This window comes from Rhinolophus ferrumequinum, chromosome 11 (assembly GCF_004115265.2).
Source record: "Rhinolophus ferrumequinum isolate MPI-CBG mRhiFer1 chromosome 11, mRhiFer1_v1.p, whole genome shotgun sequence".
In the NCBI taxonomy this organism is placed as follows: Eukaryota; Metazoa; Chordata; class Mammalia; order Chiroptera; family Rhinolophidae; genus Rhinolophus; species Rhinolophus ferrumequinum.
Window position 1 is genome coordinate 35,019,866 of NC_046294.1, and position 23,286 is coordinate 35,043,151.

General features: G+C 43.1%; 1 protein-coding gene across 1 annotated transcript; it reads left to right on the top strand.

The window, feature by feature from the left end:
• Positions 1–3,795: 3,795 nt before the first annotated feature.
• Positions 3,796–23,212, top strand: CSRP3 (cysteine and glycine rich protein 3). The gene is made up of 6 exons (XM_033119006.1): positions 3,796–3,912; positions 13,333–13,472; positions 17,804–17,972; positions 19,631–19,763; positions 21,225–21,318; positions 22,881–23,212. The coding sequence occupies exons 2-6, from the start codon at positions 13,361–13,363 to the stop codon at positions 22,955–22,957; spliced, it is 585 nt and encodes a 194-aa protein (XP_032974897.1). The 5' UTR covers positions 3,796–3,912; positions 13,333–13,360; the 3' UTR covers positions 22,958–23,212.
• The last annotated feature ends 74 nt before the right edge of the window (positions 23,213–23,286 follow it).

Genomic DNA, 23,286 nt, shown 5'->3' on the forward strand with positions numbered 1-23,286 from the left:
CCTGAGGAAGCATGTGAAACAATACTGGAGAATGAGAAAATGAATTGGAACTTTTATTATATTTACTTTTATATTTGTAGCATATAGTCTTGCGTATGTTTCATAATGTATAATATTACAGTAATTTTTATAATTTATTTTAAAAATACACATATATACCTATGTATGTATATGTGTATATTGCTCAAAGATGTTTACTAACGGTCAAACAATTTTGGGAACCACTGTTGTAGAAGGGGTTTGGAGTCTGATCTGGTTTAAATTTCTCTGTCACCTGAGTGATCTGTGTTTCCCAATGACTTACCAGTTTTTAGTTATTCTAGAGGCATGAAGAGGAGAAAGCAGTGGATTCCAGTTCTGACATTGACATTGACTCATTGTTGACTCAACTGTGTGGCCTGGGAGGGGTTACTTAGCCTTCCTGAGTTGCATTTATTTCATTCCTCATTCGGACAATGGGTAAAATAATACCTTCTTTACCAAGTTTTTATGAGGATTAAATAGAATAATGTTTATTCTGATTTGGGGTATAAAAGTAGTGTTTTAAGGCATGGATTTAAGATTACCCTCATTGTCCCACTTCCCTCTCTTTTCTGAGCTTCTTTATGCCCTATATTTATCAATAGTTTACTCACTGATGGTTCTTCTGGGGGAACGATGGGACAGAAAGGGTGGGTTCCAGTTCTAATACTGTCATTTATTTACAGCTGAGTCAACATTCAGCTGATATCGACTGAGCACCCTGTTATGCATCCAACACATGCTTAATATTATCTGTTCGTCATAGAATCCAAAATGGACTTGCTTCATTTTTCAGAGGAAAAAGCTCTAAAGCAGTCCTAGGAGAACTTCTGTAAGAATGGAAACATGCTATATCTATGCTGTTCAGTGCGCAGGCACTAGCCAAGTGTGGGCATTTGGAATATGGCTGCTATGACTAAGGAACTGAATTTTTAATTTTCATTAATTTTAAATAATTTCACTATAAATAACTGTATGTGACTCCTGGCTCCTATATTGGACAGTACAACTCTAGAGACGGTTGAAGTAGCATTCAAGTGTTAGGCAAAATTAAAACTGTCATGGGCTGAATTGTGTTTCCCCCATATTCATATACTGAAGTCCTAAACCCCAGTAACTCACAATGTGACTGTATGTAAAGACAGTTCCTTTAAAAGCAAAATAAGGTCATGTGAATGGGCCATAATCCATCATGACCAGTGTCCTTAGAAGAAGAGATTAGGACACAGATACCAGAGGAGGAAGACCTTACGAAAGCGTGTGGAGAACATGGACATCTACAAGCCAAAGAGAGAGGCCCCAGAAGAAACCAGCCCTGCTGATACTTGGGTCTTGGACTTCTAGCCTCCGAAAGTGTGCGAAAATAAATCTCTGTTGTTTAAGCCACCCAGTGTACGGTGTTTGTTATGGCAGTCTAGCAAATTAATAGGAAGACCTTTCCAATGGTGTGAGATTTTTGTTCATTTCCAGCAGACTCTTTCAATTAATTCATTAAGAATCCATTCTCTCTCTTTCTCTCTCTCACTTAAAAATGTAAGATACAAAAATCATACAAGAAATAGTAATTGAATGAAGAAAGCAGTCAACTTTATAATTAGGTTTAAATAACTACAGATGCATAATGAGCAAACCTAATTACAACCTGGAACTAAAATCCCAGATGATCCACACATGGGGGGTGGTGGGCAGGTGTGTAATTACAAGGTCAAGGTGAAGGAAGAGGGCAACGTGATGATGGTGAAAGTGTGCTGAGGTTCTGTAAGTTTCTCATTTCACGGAAGAAAACAGAAAATGGCTACCAATTAAATCTATATGTTAATAAAAACATATATTCATTGTGGCATTAGTTTATAAACTAGAGGAAGAGAATCTTCTCTAACTCATAAGAGAAAAACACAGCACAAAGTAAACTATTATTAGAAGGCCAGAAAAGAAAAAAGAACCGTTATAAAAATAAAACATAAAATAAGATGAAAGGAATAAGTCCATATGTATCCAAAATCACAATAAATGTGAATGAACTAAAATCCCCTTTTAAAAGATGACTCAAGTTAGTAAAACCGAAAATATTGTCAGTTATTAACTCTGGAAAGGAGAGTAGGATTGTGGGAGGGCACTTGTACATTTTACCTTAAATACATCATTATTGTTTAGTCTTTCACAGTAAAAGTGCATTCCTGTGTTACTTGTGTAACTAGAAAACATTTTTTAAGTGTCAGACACATCAGTCAAACCCAGATTTCTGGCTCCAGAAATAATTCTGTTGTATACATTGCATCTCCCCTTGAGCAAATAAATCTCTTCTGTGGACCTTAATATCTGTATGTATAAAATAAAAGTGGTGGGCCATACTTATGACTTTAAAATTTTGTTCCTAAAAAGTATTTTAGAAGCCACTTTGTGGGTTCAGGCAAAGGCTATGTGAGTGACTACTAGACCCCCTGTTTATTTCAAGCATGGAAATCCTTTTATCTGCTTTATATATTGATGTTCCATTTAATATCTATAGAAAAAAGTATTATCATTTTTAAAAAAAAAAAAACATGAAATTTGAAAGCTGCTATCCTAGGAGACTTCTAAAGTCCCTTCTAAATTTAACATTCTAGAGTATTCACTATTTTCCTTTGCAATAATACATTTTTGCAACGCATAGGCCAAGGATATCTCATAGGAGGTTGGGCTGTGTCTATATTTGTGAAATTACCATGATCTCCTTTATAGTGAAATATTCCATTTCTCAACTCTTTTACTGTTTCCTGTGTGCGTGTAACTAAAGGGCTAATACGGCTGATTTGCAAGGCTGGATTTTATATCCCCCTCATGTAGGTATTTCCTACACCCAACCTCAGCGTTCAGGTCAACCCTAGTGGAAAGCACCTTCACCTGAGAGACAAATGACCTGAATTGCAATGTGGCTAAATTTCAATGTGGAATCTGCCAATGACTTATTGTCTGGCCTTGAACAAGTTAGCTGCCTCGGTTAGATCAGCCACAACATAAAGACTAACAAGAATTAGTCTATTAAATCTCCGAACTTCTTGTCAACTATCAAATTCTCTAATTCATGAGTCCTTGATGCTTGATCAAAGCCAAAAATATGTACAGACCAGGCAAAGAGAAATTAGACCTCCAAAGACAATGTGAGTTCACAGAGACTTATCAAGACTTGCCATACATACAATGCATTGTTATGTTAAATTCTTAAGTGGAGACAGATGATGAGCAAAGTAACTCAAAACTTTTGAGAGAAAACTGTTCTTCATAAGATGGCAGGCTGTGGAGTGACAGGACCCTGATGATCAGCTGACCTTTCTCCCCAAGCTTCTTTGAAGAGATTATCTAAGTATCGTTTCGGACACCCATCACTCTTATTTTTAGCTCTGAGTTCTCTTCACGAGTGTACTGACCTGTGGCTTGGAGTTCCAGAGGGCTCCCAGATAGGGCTCATGATTCATTTTCAGGTACCTCACGTTGATTTCCAGAAAGGTCAGGGGAGGAGCAGCCTGGAAAAATGATTTTAGACACAAAATTCTTTGTTCTTGTTCCTGTGCCAACCACTTGGTCAGAAATTTACCCGCCACAAATTGATCCCTTGTTGCCATGGGTGATTGGCAATTAAAACAGAACCCAAGCAATTTTGTTCTCCAAGGGCCTCACAGCTGGCGTGGGGGTGCGGGTGGGGGGGGGTGGAACAAAACTCAGGGCTTTGGTCACAGGCTATTTTCAGCCTCTGATAGCAGTTGTGTTTCTCGTGTCTCATTCCCCCTCTCCCCTCAGCCTCCCTCCCGCCCTTTCCTCCACAGGCCAAGGCTGGTGACGGCCTCCATATATTTAAAGAGGAGGAGAGTCCCCCTTTTCACTCAGTTGAGCTGACAGAGACCACCCAGGCAGGTAAGCGGAGCGAAGCAGGTGTTTGGGCTGTGGGTGGGCTGCTGGCTTGGTGGCTGGTTGGTACTATGAAAGGTCCCATAGAGTAAGGGTGCGTGTCACATCCCACATGCCATCCTCCATTCTGGTTCTATGTGAGGAGACTCAAGTTATGCCGGATTCTGATGTAGGCTTAGCAGTTGTTTCGAAAACTCCTAAAAGGGTGATTGACATTTGGGGGTTTGAGGGAACCTCACAGAGAAATGAGTACAGGATTATTTTTGGTCTAAAACTATTTTCATGGTGGAATGTTTCCTGTTGTTTGAGTCAAAAGACCTGCATTCTCAACCTAGAATTACATAATGAATGGATGTGTGACTTTGAGAAAGTTCTTGCCCTCATGTTCTTAGTCTTTTTTGCAAGGATCAATATGGATGTGGTAACATTTTTCTAAACTATAAAGTACTGCATAGTTACAAAGTGGCAAATAGAGACAATACAGCAGACTCCAGCTTTCCAGTGCTCAAAATACAAGGAGTCTATGCTATTCCAAAGTTATGAGTGAATGACTGACATTTTTACAGTTCACCATACACTGTCTTGCACATAGGAAATACTCATTCAAGTTTGTTAGTTTAAAGTGAATTTTATATCCCAAGGATGTTCAGCAACAGGCTTGCATTAATAATTTAAATTAATCAAAACAGGATCTGAAAAAGACATTGCTACCGTGTTTCCCCGAAAATAAGACCTAGCCAGACAATCAGCTCAAATGCGTCTTTTGGAGCAAAAATTAATGTAAGATCCGGTATTATATTATATTACATTACATTATATTACATATTATATTATATTATATTATATTATATTATATTATATTATATTATATTATATTATATTATATTATATTATACCGGGTCTTATAGTAAAATAAGACCAGGTCTTATATTAATTTTTGCTCCAAAAGATTCATTAGAGCTGATTGTCTGGCTAGGTCTTATTTTCTGGGAAACATGGTATGTTGAAAATCCATTAAAAGCTCTGTTTAGTGGGAGGGTAATTCCCAGCTGGGGATGAGGGGGTGATTCCCAGTATTTCCTCTAGATTTTAGTCCAGGATTTTTTTTTTTTTTTTTAAACATCCCAGTGAATGACAGGCATGAGTGTGACTGAGAATTGAGAAGTGGTTTTAAGGGGTGGTCTGAGCGGAGATGCTGTCCAAAGATCAAAGCTACCGCCTCTAATTTCTGTTCCCATCCCTGAGTTGGGACAGTGATTCACCCAAGAAGCAGAAGATAGATGAACCAGTTGGGAGAAAGCTTGTTTCTCTGCAGTACAATGCAATGAAATTCAGTGAGCTTGCATTGACCATCTCCTGTGTCTGGGCTGGGGAGGCCCAGGCAGCCCTAACACAACGCAGAGGAGAATGGGCATGAACAGCAGGAAGGGGGGGAAATAGAAATAGCCTGTGTCCTCAGGATATTATTTTGGGGGCTGAATCTCAATGTTGGGTACGTCCAATTAATCGCTGCTTAATGACCCAGAAAATGTAAGGGATTCTTCTTGCTTGGCTTTGGTTCCATTCTGAACCACCCGGTCCTTAAAATGAGCCCTGGCTACTGGCAGGGAGTGCCCCCGACCCCCAGGGCTCTGTGTCCTCTCCCGCCCAGGCAGACAGGTGATCTACAGCCCGCATGCACAGGCCATCCATTAGAGAAAGGGTAGGCAGGCCAGGGGGCAGGATGGAAAGAGAAACAGAGAGAAAGACTGAGGAAGAGTAAGCAGGATCATTCAACAGGCAAATCAGTAGCCACAATCCTATTGGCAAAAGTAGATACAGATTCTTGGTAGAATACAAATTCAGAAATCCTGGGAACCTGAAGAAAGAGATAGAAGAAAATAAAAAGCATCAGTCATAGAGGCAATTCAAATTCTCACTCTGACCATCACTTAACTTCTCTGAGTTTCCATTTTCTGAGCATTAAAATTAAGGTAATGCCATCTATCACAAAGGGATTTTTTAGAATCAAATGAGATAAAGTGTAGGAAAGTACTTCGTAAAGCTTAATAAAACTGTACAAATATGCAAGGCCTTTGGGAAAAGGCACAGGACCAAACCTGACAGACTGCAGGAGGATTTCTTGCTAAGTATGAGGGTGGTGACGATAAAAGTCCAGAGGTCAGAGTGAATAACAAGCCAATCGGGTGTTACATGATTAATTTGTTTTACAAGAGGAAGGATCCAGACTAGGAATATAATACACAGAAATACAACTCCTGCGGCAGGCAGACTTCCAATTACAAGCACGCTGCTCAGATGTCTGCGAATACCGTATCCAGGGTGGGGCTTCACGGACAGAGAGAAATGCGATGCCTTCAAATGTGAAAAACTGTAGTTATTCATTGCAGCAAAGAAAAGCAGGAAGGAAGACAATGATTGTCTCGAGGGCCGCGGAGGCTGGAAACCTACTCTGAGCCTGAATAAGAACCACATCATGGGAAAGGGTTAATCATGATCTGTTGGTTGTTTACTGACCTGTGAAGGCAGGAAACAATATTAGCTTATCTAACTGTCACAATGAGCCATGCTAGAAGTCATTCTTCGAGGAAGAAACAAAAGGTCAAGGAAACAAAATAATTGTTAAGGGTCACACACATGGCTAGAAAGTGACAGAGTCAGGTTGTAACCCTGGGTGCAATGTGATCTTTAAACACAAATTACAAAGGGCGAAATAGAACACAGTGAGTTTCTGAGAGTAAAAGTCAGCCACACTTCAGAGATAACTTAAGAAAAGATGTAATATGACCTGCATGTGACAGCCCTAGTGTAATGGGCAGACGTGCCTACCGTGTCTAAGTTTTAAAGGGATGAGAGCCAACACTTGGGTTTATTTCTGTGCTGAGAATAAGCAACCTATACTTCTCAGGCTTTGTGAAAGGGCTTCTTCATGGGGGACTTTACAATCTGTTCCGAAGTTTGAGAGTATTTCAAGGAGTTGTATTTCACTGACCTTGAATGCCCTACACGGGGAAGCTGAAGGCCATGGTTCCCCTGGGCCCCGTGGAGGGACTCTGCTTGGGCTCGCTGCTTCTAAAGCACAAGTCACCAGAGAGGTCACCTGGTGTTAGGCACCAGAGTTGCCAAAGTGAGGAAGCGGCTGTCCTAGGCCACAGGCTGAGGTCCTTGCCTGCCATGTGGTCCCTGGCACGAGGCACCCTGATCCCCACACAAGGGGCCTGATTCTCCTCGCTGCCGGCTGCATCTGTTCCCGGTGCAGCACAAGTTGGAGGCTGCGAAACAGAGTTGGTTCACAGTCTGAACCAGAAGGACCACAAAGAAAAAGCCAAGAGAAATTTGCTTATTTTAAAATGGATTTTTAAAAAAGAGATAAAATATTAACAATCATTGTAATAGGTATATACGATGTCAGGGAGGCAATAGATTGGGAAAGGGAGGTTACCCCTTTTTTAAGGGGTGAAACGTCTAACTAGTGCACTGTTTTATACACCTGAAATTAACAAAAAAATTCAAAAAAATAAATATTAACAATAGCAATAATAATAATCATGAAAGGAACTGAAATTATTAAACACCTGCTATGTATTATGCATTCATATACAGTACCGTTGTCAGGGTTAGTATTTTGTTTAAACTGCAAACAACTTGCTAAGACAAGTCTTCTCACCCTGCGTTTCCATGCATGAGGACCCTGGGTTCAGAGATTTTGAGCAATTTGCCTAAGGTCCAACAGATAGTGTTTTTTGAACCCTGGTCTGGTTCTTCCCCAAGCCTGTGCTTTCCCACTATGCTACGTTGCCTCTCTTACCTGGATTAAGAGAAGAGAGAAGAAGCCGTGTTTGAGAGGGGATGCCATCAGGCGGCATTTCTGCCAGGTGAGGCTCCAGTCATCTGAGATCCCTAAATCTGTCTCACGGCTTGAAGGATGCTTGAAAGGGCTTCACTACATTGCAGCCACTTGGACATCCATCCCCGGTAAAGATAAAATCAATAGAGAGCGAGCACCCTCCAGTCCCAAAGGAGACTTTTCCATGTTTGAAGAGCACTGACTCTTAGAAAGTCCATTATTTTACTGAATCGAATTCAGTCTCCCTGTTACTCCCACCCATGAGTACTCTGTCTGTCCCATGGAGAGACAATGGGTCAATCAGATACCAATTCCTGTCAACTGCCAAGTTTGGTTAATAGAGGTGCTGTCCCTTGTCCCCCTCCAGTATGTTGTAAGCAGGGACATGGGATATAGAACCAGCCTAACGGGGGTTTGAATTGCAGCTCTGCCACTTTCTAGCAGTGTGACTTCAGATAAGTCACTTAAGCTCTCTGAGTCTCAGTTTTCCTCATCTGCAAAATGGGGTAACAACATTTTCTCTGAAGGTCTGTGGTACTAAAGATAGTGAGATAGTGCGTATATATAAGGCAACTGGTGCATAGTAAACAATGAATAGCAGTGAATGTTATCACAAGAACACGGCTTTGGAGTCAGAGAGACCCAAGTTCCAATCAGACAATTGGGCAACGTGATTTTCCTAAAACTCCATTTCCCCATCTCTAAAGTAAATTTTGTAATATTACCTACTTTGAGGGGTTACTGTGAAGATTAAATGAGCTATGACACAGTGCCTGCCCCAAGGGCTGGTGTCCGGACATACTTTAGCTTCAATAATAATATTATTATATTAGTAATGATTATCACTTAGATCCCAGATATAAGTTTCTATGATTGAAAATATTTGCTCCAGTCAGTATAGACTCACTATGTGGAATTTAACTCATCTATGTGGAATCAGACATCCAATAGGGTGACCACATGAACCGACACTGAGCTGACGAGCTGAAAATGGCATTATCGCTTGAGGTCTCAGCTCAAAGTCATGGTGTAAGATTCTTCAATGGACCCCTGCAAAGAAGACACGGAATCACTCAGTGTCTGTTTTATCTACCCCACCCACTTTTGCCCTAAGGTGTCACCGGTCAGCTTCATAGTTGGTAGTTAAAAAAAAAAAAGAAAGAAAGAAAGTTGGATTAGGAAGAATGTGCCGAAGAAACGCAACAGGTTACTCTTTTAAAAAAATTCAGATTGATAAATGAAACTTGACGTGATTGTAGAACTAATTAGCTCTTACATTTCATACTACTCTACAGTTTACAAAGTGATTTGATGTACATGAACTGTCACAATCCTCCCAGCGGTTCTGAAACAGATAGGACTAGTATGCCCATTTTAGAGACGATGTTGAAGTTCAGAGTGCTTGGATGGTTTTCCAAGATCACACAGCTTCGAAGAAGCAAGACAGAACTAGAACTGGCCTCCTGCCTCTTGCCCACTGCTTTTCCCAGCTCCCATGGCAGTACATTCCCACTATAATCTCGTCCACAGCATTATTTGGTAATAAGTCTATACCGGTCGGCTCTCACTGGGACCTGGGAATCCAAAAGTCTGGCGTCCACCCTCTCCCTAGCTGACGTTGGAGGGCCTGCATTCTATCCTATCCTCGTAAATCTCAGACTGTCCCCATTTCTATCCTGAGCCATGCCTTCATCTGTGATAATGCAGCCATCTCCGGGACTGGCCCAGGAAGTAGTGCCAGGTGATGGGATGGAGATTGTGACCCAGGGGACAAATGGGGCTGAGTGACAGGCAAGCCTATATTTGGTGTCCCACCTTCAATGACCCTTGCCTGTGCCAGGCAACGCTGATAAACAAATGGCCCATCCCTTGGTATCTTGACAGCGTAAACTCACATACTGGGCCTGGCTAGGGGAGTGTTGAGACACAGGAATTCCAAAGCAATGCAGGAGGCTAAAAAGGTTAGGTATGTAAGCCAGGACCTAAATGTGCTTTCAAATCACAGCGACTTAATGAGCAAACTGGTGCTATTTGAACACCCTGAAATAAAGGGGGCAACAATGCCTTGTCTTTGAATAATTGCTCCTCAATAAAGTAGTCCCCTTATGCAGTTTTGTTTTCTGTGGTTTCAGTTACCGACAGTTAACCTCAGTCTGAAAACATTAAATGGAAAATTCTAGAAGTAAACAATTCATACGTTTTAAATTGCTTGCTGTTCTGAGTAACGTGATGAAATCTGGCGTCGTCTCACTCAGGACTTAAATCTCGTATTCACACTGTCTGTGTGCCCCGCCTGTTAGTCACTTAATAGCCGTCTTGGTTATCAGGTCAACTGTTGTGGAACACAGTGCTTATTCTCAAGCAACCCTTATTTTATTTAATAATGGCCCCAAAGTGCAAGAGTAGTGATGCCAGCAACATGGAGGTGCCAAAGGGAAGCCATAAAGTGCTTCCTTTAAGTGAAACCGTGTATATACAGGTTTCAGTACTATCTACGGTTTCAGGCATCTACTGGGGGTCTTAGAACATGTCCCCAGTAGATGGGGGCCCGGGGGAGCTACGTACTGCTTTAAATCCCATCATATTTCTATGACCTTCATAATGGTCCTGTGCAGGAAATGGTATTATCGCCATTTTTCACCCAAGTTCAAGGTCACAAGGTCAAGACTAGAACCTGTGTCTTTCAATTCAGGATGCTTTACAATACCCTTTGCCTTTTGGCCTTTGAGCATTGGAAGAACAATATCAGAGATGTCTTTTATGGTTGGCCTCCATAGCTACATTTCCATCTTTAGAAAAGGAACTGAGTACCTGTTTAATAGAATGCTTATGGATTTCTATTTTGGGTTTCAAGTCCTGATATATGTATATCAGAGATTTATGATCACTTAAACAAACAAACAAACAAAACCCTGTGCTCGGATACATTACTTTGTGAAGAAGGTATTATCTGTAATCTTAGCCTCACTCTGAAAAAGTATCATCTCTAGGCAATTGCTGAATGCACACACACACACACACACACACACATACACCCAAGAGGCATATCTCTCTCTCACTAACTTGCAGGACATGCCAATGAGATCTCCACTGCAGATCTGAAATGAGAAATTTGACCTAGGGTTGTTTTCATTGAAGATTTCCACATCATTAATTTCACAAGTGTCACTGTCACATTCCCAGGTATATATTACATTTCTCCTCTGTTTTATACTATTTTGAAACTCAGGATCAAAATGAACATGAGCAAAATTATGTGATTCTACTCTTTTCCAGAGATTATAACATCTTTAATCAGAGAAGGGTGGTTCTTAGAAAAAGAAAATAGCCAAGAAAGCACTCCGAAATGTTTACTTCTTGTGTCTTACCTTGTTTGTAAATGAGGGAGTTGGTAAATCTTGAAAATCTATTTAAATCCTAAAAGTCCTAAAAATTTTAATGGAGTAAAAAATAAACAGTTTGGGCTCTTTTCAGGGACATTAAGGCCCCTAAGCCTTTCTGTGTCCTCTTTTCTCTGCCTGAAGTGTTTTCCCACTTTCCTCTATCTGGGGAACTCTTAGACACCCTTCAAAACCCCATTTGGATGAGCCGTCTTCTGTGATCTTCCAACAACTCACTGCTTTCATCCCCAATGTAAGTGTGGGTAGCCAGTCCCTCCTTTGGGTTTTCATGGCACTTCTCCCAAGACTCTTCTCTGGTGCAGTATTCTTGTTCCTGCCTATCTCCCTCACTAGAACTTAGGCTTCTCAATTCTAGGAGACACAAATTACTGATTTTTATGTTTTCCTCCCCTTCACTCCTCACCAGTACCCGGTGCACTGCTTGATACATGATAGGTAGGCAGCAAATGCATGGAGAATGAATGGATAAATGAATGTTGACTTGATCCCAAGCCTTTCAACTCAAAATCCGTTGCTCTTCCTACTGTACTACACAACCTGAACTATAGAAATAGAAGCTCTAAATGTTTCTTTTGTAAAATGTTATTTACTGAAATGTTACTGAATTAAAAGCCTGCCTCTCTGAGGGGAAAGATAGGATGTTCCCGACTAACTTCACACTGTTGTTTTAAGTGGGGAACAGCTCCGTGTAGGGACATTTAGGTAGGGATGTTCCCTGCGGTCCTAGTATCAGGTTCAGTAGTTGGCTTGCTATTTACCTTCCGTCTCTGAGCAAACCGTGTCTTTGTTATGAGGCTGGGACACACATTCCTGACCAGTGACCCAGGAGGCTGAGTGGGAACCACCAACTACGATAGGAAGGTGACTGCCTTCCCAGAAGGGAAAGGAAGGTCAGAAGCAGCCATCGGAATGGCCTGATAATGCTTGGTGTCAATGACAAGATGACACCCCAAGCTTCTTAGACACCAAAGGACCCCAGTGAAAATTCAGCCCCCCTGCGGCTGGCAGGATTTCAGAAATTTCACTGAGTCCTGATGGCGTATGTTAGGTCTCTAGAGAAACTGAGAACTGGATTCATATTTACACGCAGACAGAAAGAAAGAGGAAAAAAATTTGTTGATGCCTCTCCTTGTTTAAGTGTCTCTTAAACATAATTCTCTGGTGAGGAGACACAGATGGCTCAGGGCTGTGTTATATCAGCAGCTCCTTGCAGCAGAACGTACTCAGAGGGTAAGGAAGACACACACGGCATTGTCACCTGGCTCCTGCGATCACACCTGGCACTGTGAGTTCTGACAAGTACCTTTCTGCACATCATGTCGTTTGGTCCTCTGCACAACACTGTGAAGCAGCAAGGAAGAGAATGACTCTCTTTATAGTATAGGTGGGAAGACAGCTGTGAGAGAAGCTACATGGCTCATCTGAATGCACACAGCAAGCTGTGGGTAGCCCTGAAAACAAAAGGTGGTTTCCAGACCACTGATGTAGTGCGGTGCCAATAGAACCTACTGCCTGGGCAATGCTAGTTCTTTAAAATGGAATTAACGAGTGGGAGGAATAAATCTGAATGGGGTATTTATATAGTATATATTCGTATCCGCAAGATTAGCCAAACCTTTGCTACCCAAAGTGTGATCCACTCCTAGCGGGATTATCACCACTTGGAGCCTGTTAGAAAGGCAGAATTTCCTGCCTCTCCCAAGATCTACCAAACCAGATCTGCAAACTAGCAAGATCCGAGGTGAACCAAGAAGCACCGAACTAGATAAGAAGATAATACCACTTTCACAGATTATTGCCACTCCTGATGGAATAATTTTTAAAAACCCTAGATAGAAAAAATAATAATACTTCATGGGTATATAACTTTATACACACAAAATTACTCATCCATTCCTTCCCAGTACCCTGTGAGGGACACAAGAGCAAGTGCTTTTGAAATTTAACCTGAGAAAACTGAGTCCCAAAGTAGTAAAGTGACTTGCTCAGAGCCTTATTCAATGAGGTGCACACAGCAACTATTTGCTGAATGAATGAATGAATGAATGAATGAATGAATGATACGAACAAACCACCGAACTAACTGGGGCTGTATCCTGGTCTTCAGACCACTGCACTATTGGTGATTGGTTCACTCCCGAGGACTGAAATTAGGGCATTTGCTTTATGTCCTGTTAGACTTGACCTTGGTCAGAGAGTCTTCAAGATGCCGAACTGGGGTGGAGGAGCAAAATGCGGAGCCTGCGAAAAGACAGTCTATCACGCAGAAGAGATCCAGTGCAATGGAAGGAGTTTCCACAAGACCTGTTTCCACTGCAGTGAGTTGGGTGAACACCATGAGGGCCCCTGAGTATCCAGAGAGCATTTCAGCGTTCACATTTAGCCACAGATCCTGTATATTGGTGCGTCTCTGAGTATGGTCCCGAGGTCAGCAGCACTGGTTGGCATCCCTGGGAACTGGTCACAACCAGCACTTGTAGGCCCCACCTCAGGAAGGGACCATGCTGTCGTGAACACCCTCTCTCCACCTCTTGCCCAGTTCAGAGGCTGTTTCCCTGAAGCTCAAAGTCAGAACAAGCTGGCCTGCCACTGCTCTCAGTGGTGAAAACTATCCCAGTGGCGACATTTACAAAGTGTGACTTGGCAGAGAAAGACAGCCATTAGCTGCAGCCAGGACGGATCTGGCTCTAGGTTTCTTTCCCAGTGGCCAGCTGTCACTGAAGTCAGCTGTGACTGGCTTTTCCTAAGAAAGAACCTGTGTCAGACCGGAGGCAACACATGCCAATTCTCCTAGAGTCAGAAAGGGGAGGGGAGAGTTTCAGCGCCTGGGCACAAGTAACTTGACAAAGGGATCCTTTACCATCACCTGCTAGACACAGATTCACAAACATTAAAACTGGAGGAACTTTGAGACCCTGTGGCTCACCTGGGAATCTGGCTTTGCCCGACTCATGTGACTTTGGACAAGTCATTTTCCATCTTTGAGCCACATCACAAGCATCTGCAGCAGAGCCAGGAGTAGAACCTGTATCTTCAGGCTCCCCATCCAGCCTCCTTGACACCACTGCATTCCACAGTTTCTCAGTAGCTCGCCCTGTTCTGGGAGAACAGTCTGTTTTGGCTACGTAAAACATTCTTTGCTTCCCTCCAGTAAGTCTGGCTTAAGGGTTAGATTTACGGGACATTTGGCAGAACCCCTCCCCACATAGTCTCTCACCCCACTTCCATGTCTCAGCCCAGTGGCTGCAAGGTGTCAAACTGCCCCCAGACTGTTTCAAACAGAACGTAAATCGTTGCGCTCCATCTGTTAGGGCAGGAGACACTCCATCCTTAAGCTGTGAGAAATAGTAACATTTTCCCTGCGGCGGGCGTTTCCATTATCCCTTGCCTCCCACAGCAAACATAATTATCATTGAAGAACCGGGGAAAATTCTGTTCTGAGTGATTGGGTTGGCAGATTTACTCATGCTTTGGTTTTAATAAAGGGGAATTATTTTTAAGTCATTGAACACATCCGTTCAACATCCACTAGATTTGTTATTATTACTACAATTATCCAGAAGTCACTGCTTGAGAGTTTATCCCATAACTCTCTGGCTGCTGTCCAAAATCTAGTGTCCTTTATAAAGTGTGGGAGTGGGGAATATTGAAAAGAACACTGGAAATGGACTAAAAATGATTAGGGTTTGCACCTGGGTTCTGCCATACACTGTGAGACCTTGGGCAAGTCATTTCTCTATCAAGCCTCAATTTTCCCGTCTATAAAATGGAGAGGGTTATACCTACTGTACAGGTTGTTCCAAGAAGAAAACTAGAGTTCTTGATGTGGAAAGCTAGCCTTCTAGGGCTTCATTCTCCTCTGATCCACTTTGACACCTGAGTGGGAACAGAAAATGGGAGGGAAGCTTTCCACGGTGAGGGGTGTCTTGTCTTTCCCAGACAGAAGGAAGATGCCCTGTCAGTGGAGCCATGGTAGAAGGGATTTGAGCAATTGGGGGTCCATTCCTTTTAACCCTCTGACATTTTCCTTAGAAGTCACAGGTCGGATGGGGATCTGAGCAGTAAGAGTTTCTAAAGGGGAAGAAGGATCCTCGAGAGAAGCACACTTTTTTATTTTGTCATCACAAGACTTGCCTGTCCACAGGCCACCCTATAATTGATGAAAATGGAATTCACAGAGGCAGAGGCTACCTAAACTTGTCCCCTGGCCCATGTTTGCCTCCTTTCTAGACAAATCTTAATCCTCCCTACCAGCACAGTCCAAATTAAATATAACGCAGGCCACATGTGTCCATTTAAAATTTCTAATAACTATGTGTTTTAAAAGGTACCAAGAAACATGTGAAATTAATTTTAAAACATTTTATTTAACTAACCCAATATAGACAAAGTTGTAATTTTGTCTATAATACAATACAATATACAATAATTGTATTGTCTAATATACAATACAATATAATAATTTTGTCTATAATGTAAATGTGTAATCAAAATACAAATTATTAACAAAGTATTTTATATTCTTTGTTGTTCGTAGTCAGTGTTTGGAATCCAGTGTGCATTTTGCGTTTACAGAACATCCTGTAGCAGGCGAGGGTTGGACAGTACATCCTGTATTGGACAGCACTGCTCTACCGGGCCTGTGTATGAAAGCTGGTCAGAAGCCAGGATGTGGCTACAGAACTGGCCAGAGCATGATAGGGCAGAAGCAGAGCATGATGGGAATGAGCAATGAAATAGGAGTCAAAACAAAGGATCTGAGGCCAGTCATGGCTTTGCCACTTACTACTGTGTAACTGTGGACTGATCTCCATTCACACATACATGCATGCATCCATTCATTCATTCATTCATCCATCCATTCATTCAATAAATGTTTACAGAAGACTAATTCTGGGCCAGACTCCTTGCCTTGTTCTGAGGATATTAAAAGTCTTGCCTTTAAGGAACTCAGAGACTAGAACATCAATGAATATTCAAGAAATTGTTCTAAAGATTGGTAACTCATAGCAACACGAAGGGTGGAGACAGGTATACACCTCATATGCCCAAATATAAGGCTTTTTTTTTTTCCAAAAAAATTATTCCTCATAAAAATGGTTTCCCTTGTTTTCAAAGCCTTATAAAATCTCTCATGTTATAAGACAGTGTCTCAATTACTTCATTATTTCTTTTAAAAACATTTTTAACAGAATTTTTCACACATAACATTGACATAATTGCTTAATAAACTTCTATATGCCTGTTTCCCCAGCCACACAACCACCAGCCTCTGAGCAATTCTACCTTAGCCACATCCTTATCTTCTACTCCCACTCTCATATTCAGTTACTTAATTTTTTAAAATAAAATATCCCCTGTGGAAGGCATATTCGCCTGAAACAACCTCATTCAATGCTGAATTGCTTATAGAGGTCACTTCACAGAACTGGTAGGAAAAAAAAAGAGGAGGTAAATAAATTGAGCACACATGTGTTCTTATTCCTGGGGATATGACCTCACTATTATAAGCACTGAAAATCACTATAAACAACCTTGAAGGATCATTATTACAAAGCAATTCAGCAAGTTATTAAGTTGTGGAAATCCTACATATTTTTAAGAACCTGCCCTAATGTTATGCTAATAGGAGATTCTTGTCGAGATACAATTTCCAGGTATCTGGAATTTGACAGCCTCCTACTCAGGTGCAAACAGAGCTGCCTCTCCAGACACGGACAGAAGTGGCGATGAGCTGCAACACTCTGTTGATGAGGGAAATGATGCTGAAGATGCAGAGACAGAGTTTGGATACAATTGTTTCCCGAATTTGTGGGAGATTAGAAAACAGTAACATCTCCAAATCAATATATGACTGACTGATTTTATTAAATTAAATATTATAGGTAGGTATTTAACACTGTCACTTTACACCCTTAAAAGTTGTTTTCAAACTGGCAAAAAGATTCTTTCTATAAATCTTCTCTTTGGAAAAATGGGGACGTGCCTTACACACTTGACATTGTGGAGGACACTTTACGTTAGGCAATGTAGTGACCAGGGGTCTCTGGCCGGTCTAAGCCTAAGGATCTATGAGGCAGGTCTACCCGCCTCTCCCCCTTCCTGCTTCCAGAACTGGGTCCAACTGTCTCCTTGAATATCACAGTGCTCTTCAAAGGCCATGATAAGGAAAAAAACTGCTCAATTCTGATTCTGATATGGCTAAGAAAAAAATAAGTTCCTCACATGCCTCAGCCCCTAGTCCCTGCACCCACACCACCCCCACAACCATCACACACACACACACACACACACACACTCTTACTTCCCTGATGTCATTTAGGGTAAGACACTCAGGAATTCAGGTTCTTCCGATTCAGACACATTCATTCTTAGCTGGTCCCACACACACGTAGCTCTAATTCCACCTCTTTCTAGCTCTACCATTGAACACTTTACTTCCCTTCTCTGTGCTGCAATGTCCTCATCTGTGAAATGACAATTGCCTTGGAATCTACAACCCAGAACAGAGCTTTGGTCAGGAATCAAAGTTGTGTTCTTGGCTGGAGGGCCCCTCGTGCTGGGTTTCTTGCCTTAAGCGTGGTATTGGAGGTGCAGGGGAGCGGGGAGGAATCTAAGCCCAACACGCTGACCTCCCTTTGTTCGGCAGTGGCCTGCAGGAAGGCTCTTGATAGCACGACGGTCGCAGCTCATGATTCGGAGATCTACTGTAAGGTCTGCTATGGGCGCAAGTACGGCCCCAAGGGGATCGGGTTTGGACAAGGCGCCGGCTGCCTCAGCACCGACACGGGCGAACACCTGGGCCTCCAGTTCCAAGAGTGAGTTACTGCCCCGCTGCTCTCACCCCGGGAAAGCCCCAGTTATCAGGACAGGTCATTCTGTTCCCATAGCAACGTTTTCTGGAAGTGGGAGAATGGACTCCATTGTCGACTGGCCAACAATAGGAATACTCGGTCTGACCAAGTTTTAACAATGTGTCATCTCTCAGAAGACTCTCTTTACATTATCTGCCTTTCTAAAGGGCAATTACTTTTACACCAGGCCCTTGGTTTGCATGTCAAGAGAAAACCCAGAATGTACGATGTTCCATTGTTTGACCTTCACAAAACTGCATGGAGTTTCTTTTCTTCTCTTTGAGCGTTTCTGTGTAAATCACATAAATATGGCAGGGAAGCAATGGCCATTTGCTAGGTACTTGTCACTAAAAGAGGTCTCCCCTTGGGTTGTGAGTTGACGAATATCCATATCACAGGAGGAGTGGGTCTGCAGGGATGTGCTGTGTGCTTCAGGGGTAAATAATCAATCATGACCGTTTTATGGGTCTCCCTGGCTGCCTGTAGCCCACACAGGGCTGAGGTTCCCCCCAACATTATCCTAGGGAAGCTGGGTATCACACTGTGCCTCTTCCCTCTACCAGTCTGTTTTATCTCAAATATGCTGCTGACCTCAGACTGACAGCTACTCACCTGCAGCTGCTGTCTGGCCAGCTGGTACCCGGGATCGGCTCTGTGGTGGGATTGGGCAGAAAGGCCCATCCTAACTGAGGCAGTGTCCCAAAGAGAAGTTAGACCGTCTGAAGAGTCATCTGGTCCCTTCTAAGAGAGGAGCCCATGGCAAAGCCTGGAAAAGTACAGGGATGTGTGATTAGTCATTTTCATTTTTCTCACTACTTACTCCCAACTGGGCACTCTGTTTGAAGAAAAGGATGACACCAATTGTGTCCTCTGCCACGTGTTACCCAAGGCTTACTCTTCTATATTAGAGCTTTCTTATGATGCTACACAAAGAGGAACAAGAGTCTGGAGAGCTCGGTTTCGTCCCAGCTCCTTGAGTCATGAGTTGCCTGAGTCATGCATGAGCAGTTGTCCCTCTAACCCTCACGTTTCTCCAACTAGCCCTGCTTACTTTAGAGATTATGGTGAGACTCAGTGATAAATTTCCTCAGGACAAGGAAACACCAAAAGACACAGAAACACAGGGGCTGCTATTGTGCCTCTATCTTGGACACGGCTCACATGGGGACGAGGAATGCATCAGCTCATTGGACTACAGTTTGTTTAGTATCAACTGTCAAGATCCCATCTGGCCCTAAAATATTTTCACAACTTGTTTCAGAAAGCAGACCAAGTGGGCTTCATTAAAACCTAAACAGTCATAGCAGTAACAACACAATAATGACAATGACAATAATACAAGCTAACATACATGGAACACTTGCTAAGTGCTTTGCAACAGAAAGGAAAGGTTTAAACCAATTATAGCAAATATTTATTAGCCCTTACTACATGCCAGGCAAGCACTGTTCTAAATGCTTTACTCACGTCACCTCATTGAACCCTCTCAACAACTCTGGAGGAAGGCATCGTGATTATCCCCATTTTCCAGATGAGTCTAAGTCACTTGCTCAAGGTCACACAGCTAGTACTGTCTGCCAAGGGAGGTCTATAGGTTTCGTTCATCTGTCTATTTCCATCAGGTCCCCAAAGGCAGCACGCTCAGCCACCACCAGCAACCCTTCCAAGTTCACTGCCAAGTTTGGGGAGTCAGAGAAGTGCCCTCGATGCGGAAAGTCAGTCTATGCTGCGGAGAAGGTGATGGGAGGTGGCAAGGTAAGGACTTCTATATGAGCCAAATGGGATTTGCTCATCTCCACTAGATCAGCTGGGAGAGACGAGAGAGGAAAGTAGGAACTGCGGGTGGGTGGGAGCCAGACCCTTCATTCTCTTTAGCTCTGAGGGACCAATTAGGAGCCATCCAAATTCACCCACTTTCCTGGGCTGCAACTGTCACCCGAAGTGTCCTTGGAAACTAGACCTGGTGAATTCGTGGCAGCCAGCATTAGCCCACTAAGTGGAAGGCACCCATCTAGAAGCTCTGGAGATAGCGGTGCACAAGCCCCCTGCTCTGCAGTGTCCACAAGTCCTTCCAGAAAGGTGACAGCTCTGGGAGTCATCCAGAAGAGTGTCACCACTATGTAACTCAATCTGCTGCTGGCATCACCAGTGGTAGATAGAGCAAACACCTCACAGCAGCAAGAAGCAATCCTCACTCACAAATGTCCTGGCAATCGGGAGAGTCATCAAATGTCAGGTAGTAATGCACACTTACAAACTCCAGCTTCGGGCCTGAAGCCAGGGTATTCATCAAAGGATTTGGGCCTGATGAAAACAAAAACACCCTGCACATACCGTGTTTCCCCGAAAATAAGACCTAGCTGGACCATCAGCTCTAACGCGTCTTTTGGAGCCAAAATTAATATAAGACCAGGTCTCATTTTAATGTAAGACCCAGTCATAATATAATATATTAGTATAATATAATACCGAGTCTCATATAAGACCAGTCTTATATTAATTTTTGCTCCAAAAGATGCATTAGAGCTGATGGTCTGGCTGAGTCTTATTTTCAGGGAAACACGGTCCTATTAGGTTGGTACAAAAGTAATTTCGGTTTTTGCAATTTAACCTTTTAAACTGCAATTACTTTTGCACCAACCTAATAAGTGAGCGGGGAAGGGCCATGGAAACTGTCTCACTTCAAACACAAGACTGGCCATGTGAACATATGGCCATGAGAACCCCTAGGCTGTGCCTGGTAGACAAGCAGATGTGCCTCAGGCAGGCAATTTTCTGCATGATCCAAGCCATGCAACTCTCTTCTGCTGAAAATAGAGTTAAAATGAGGTTGAATTACCTGGATAATTGTCTTATTTCTTCACTTTTTCCTTTAGATTTATATTCAATATAAATGTTACCCACTGCCCCAAGTCCAAGTTCCCCTCTCCAGTTTATTCCTTGGTCTTTTACAAAGGGGAAGCACTTATCTACTAGTCTGTTCTGAAGGAATATATATAGAAGTCACTTCGATAAGCTTATTTTTAGGAGTTCTGAGAATTGTTGGCCAAGTTAGCATCTCATTTTCTTCAAACCCCAGGGGACCTATTAGGTACATGAATGATTACGATAGTGGCATTCTTTTATATGCTGCTGGTCAGCAGACTTACCATGGGAATAGAATATGCTGCCCGCCATATTAAATATGTAACTCTCTTGCTCTTCTGTGCCCCTCAGCCTTGGCACAAGACCTGTTTTCGCTGTGCCATCTGTGGGAAAAGTCTAGAGTCTACGAACGTTACTGACAAAGATGGGGAACTTTATTGCAAAGGTGAGTGGTTCCGGAGTCTCTCTTGAGATGTTTCCCGAGGAGCGTCCTTTGGGAGAAGTTGCGTCCATGCCGAGAGATTTGGGTCTGCCAGGAGGCATGGCTGCTCAGCCTGAGCAGGGTTTGGAGTCTCAGGATGGGGCACAAACCCACCTAAGGGAAAGAAATCTCCCGCCTGCCCCAGCTCTGGTCCTCTCCAGTGGAGCACGCGGGGGACCTGATGCTTGCAGATGCTCGCTCAGTGGTTCAGGGCATCTGTGTGCCCGGGTGGAAGAGGAGCGGAGGAAGCAGTGTCCTGATTCTGGTCCTGGAAGAGACCACAGGCCTGGACAAGCAGCATCATTCTCTTCCAGAAAACCAAATACCCTCTCTCCCCGAGTGGGACATAGAGGGGACTGAGGCGGGAGGGTGGGGGGGGACATGAACCCAGTCTGGCCTCTCTTCAGTTCATCAAGACATATCTACCTTTCTTCCTTGTTTTCCTTCCCTCTCCCTCCGTGTCGCCCTCCCTCGCTCTTTCCTTCCTGACATTCCTGTTGTTGTTACACATCACTTACTGATCAGAGACAGAGCTGACAAGGTTTTCCTTCTGGTCTGGAGGCAGCTCTGCCCCTAGTTGCCTCCAGGATTCCTGTCTCGTGGAGGAGGCAGAGGCTCAGCTCTTTCCTGACACTACAAAAAGGAAGGGATTCAAGGCCTCAACTATAACCTCACCCTAACAGCCTCTCCTAAAGATGCTGTGTTCTGTCTGTGACAGGCCTGTTCTGTCTCTCAGTGGGGTCCTCCCACCCTTTCATTTAGTGATGGTGTCGCAAGATCTCCAAGTGTGTGTGTTCGAGTGGGGTGAGGGGAGCAATGAGAGACGGGCCACAGGGAGGACGTTCCTAATCCAGATCGTGGGCTGTCAAAGTTTTTCCCGTGAGGAGACAGAATGGGACCTGATGGTTACCTGCTCTTGGCAGTAGAAGACACAAGACTCGCCTCAGCATTTATAGGCTTTAAAACCCTCAAATATTGTTGTAGCCAGCAGGGAAATCAACATGTAGACAAACAATGGCATTTCCGAGTGAAAAAAAGCTCTAGTAGCGGACCGTACACAGGGCAGTAGCATACAAGACAATGATCGGCCTGCGTTGTGAGGGAAGGCTTCTTAGAAGAGAAGCTTCCTCTGGGCCTGGAAGGATGAGTGTGGGGTTGGGGGGTGGGGGGCATTCCAGGAACAGGAAGCAGTGAGCACAAAGACACCAATGGGGGCATCAGGGTTCATTCCGGGAACCACAAGTCCTTCCGTGTGCCCGGACAGGCAGGAGGCAGTGGGGACGCTGGGCAGGCAACCTGGCCAGATGACGTTGCCTCAAATGAGCAAACGCCTGTGAAAACAGGGAAGTGAAAAGCCTTATAAACAATTTTTATGAGGCGATCTAAAAGAGAGTTCGGTTTACTTACAAGTTAGTTTATGAATGCATTTATCAAAAAGAAGTCTCTCACGGGGGAAAGGGCTGTATCCAGACAGAAGGATCTGAAATAATGTGCTAACCAGCCCCTTGTTCTCTTTTCATTCGCAGTTTGCTATGCCAAAAATTTTGGCCCTACAGGTATTGGGTTTGGAGGCCTTACACAACAAGTGGAAAAGAAAGAATGAAAGGTCCACCATTTCTCAGATCTTTCATCAGCCTAAAGCATATTTTCCAAGTAATCCTGCCCAGATGGACAGCCTTCCCCAAACATCCTCTCGTTGGTAGCTGGACAGTGTTTCTCTTCACAAATCATCATAGTCTTTAAAACCTAAAGCTAGAAGAGACCTTTGGAAGAAAATCATTAAGCGTTTAATCTGCAACCAATGCTTTATTATTTACAATACCTGGGGTTGGACGAGGCAATAAATGTTTTATCGGTACCTTTTATGTCTCTGGATCTTTTCTTTCAAATAGAGGGGAGTTTTCAAAAACTAAAAAGGTAGTTGGAAAAACT

Coding starts and splice junctions, on each gene's coding strand:
- CSRP3 (XM_033119006.1), top strand. CDS start 13,361: ATGCCGAACTGGGGTGGAGGAGCAAAATGCGGAGCCTGCGAAAAGACA. Junction 19,764..21,224: donor AGGTGATGGGAGGTGGCAAG/GTAAGGACTTCT, acceptor TGTGCCCCTCAG/CCTTGGCACAAGACCTGTTT. Junction 21,319..22,880: donor TGGGGAACTTTATTGCAAAG/GTGAGTGGTTCC, acceptor TTTCATTCGCAG/TTTGCTATGCCAAAAATTTT.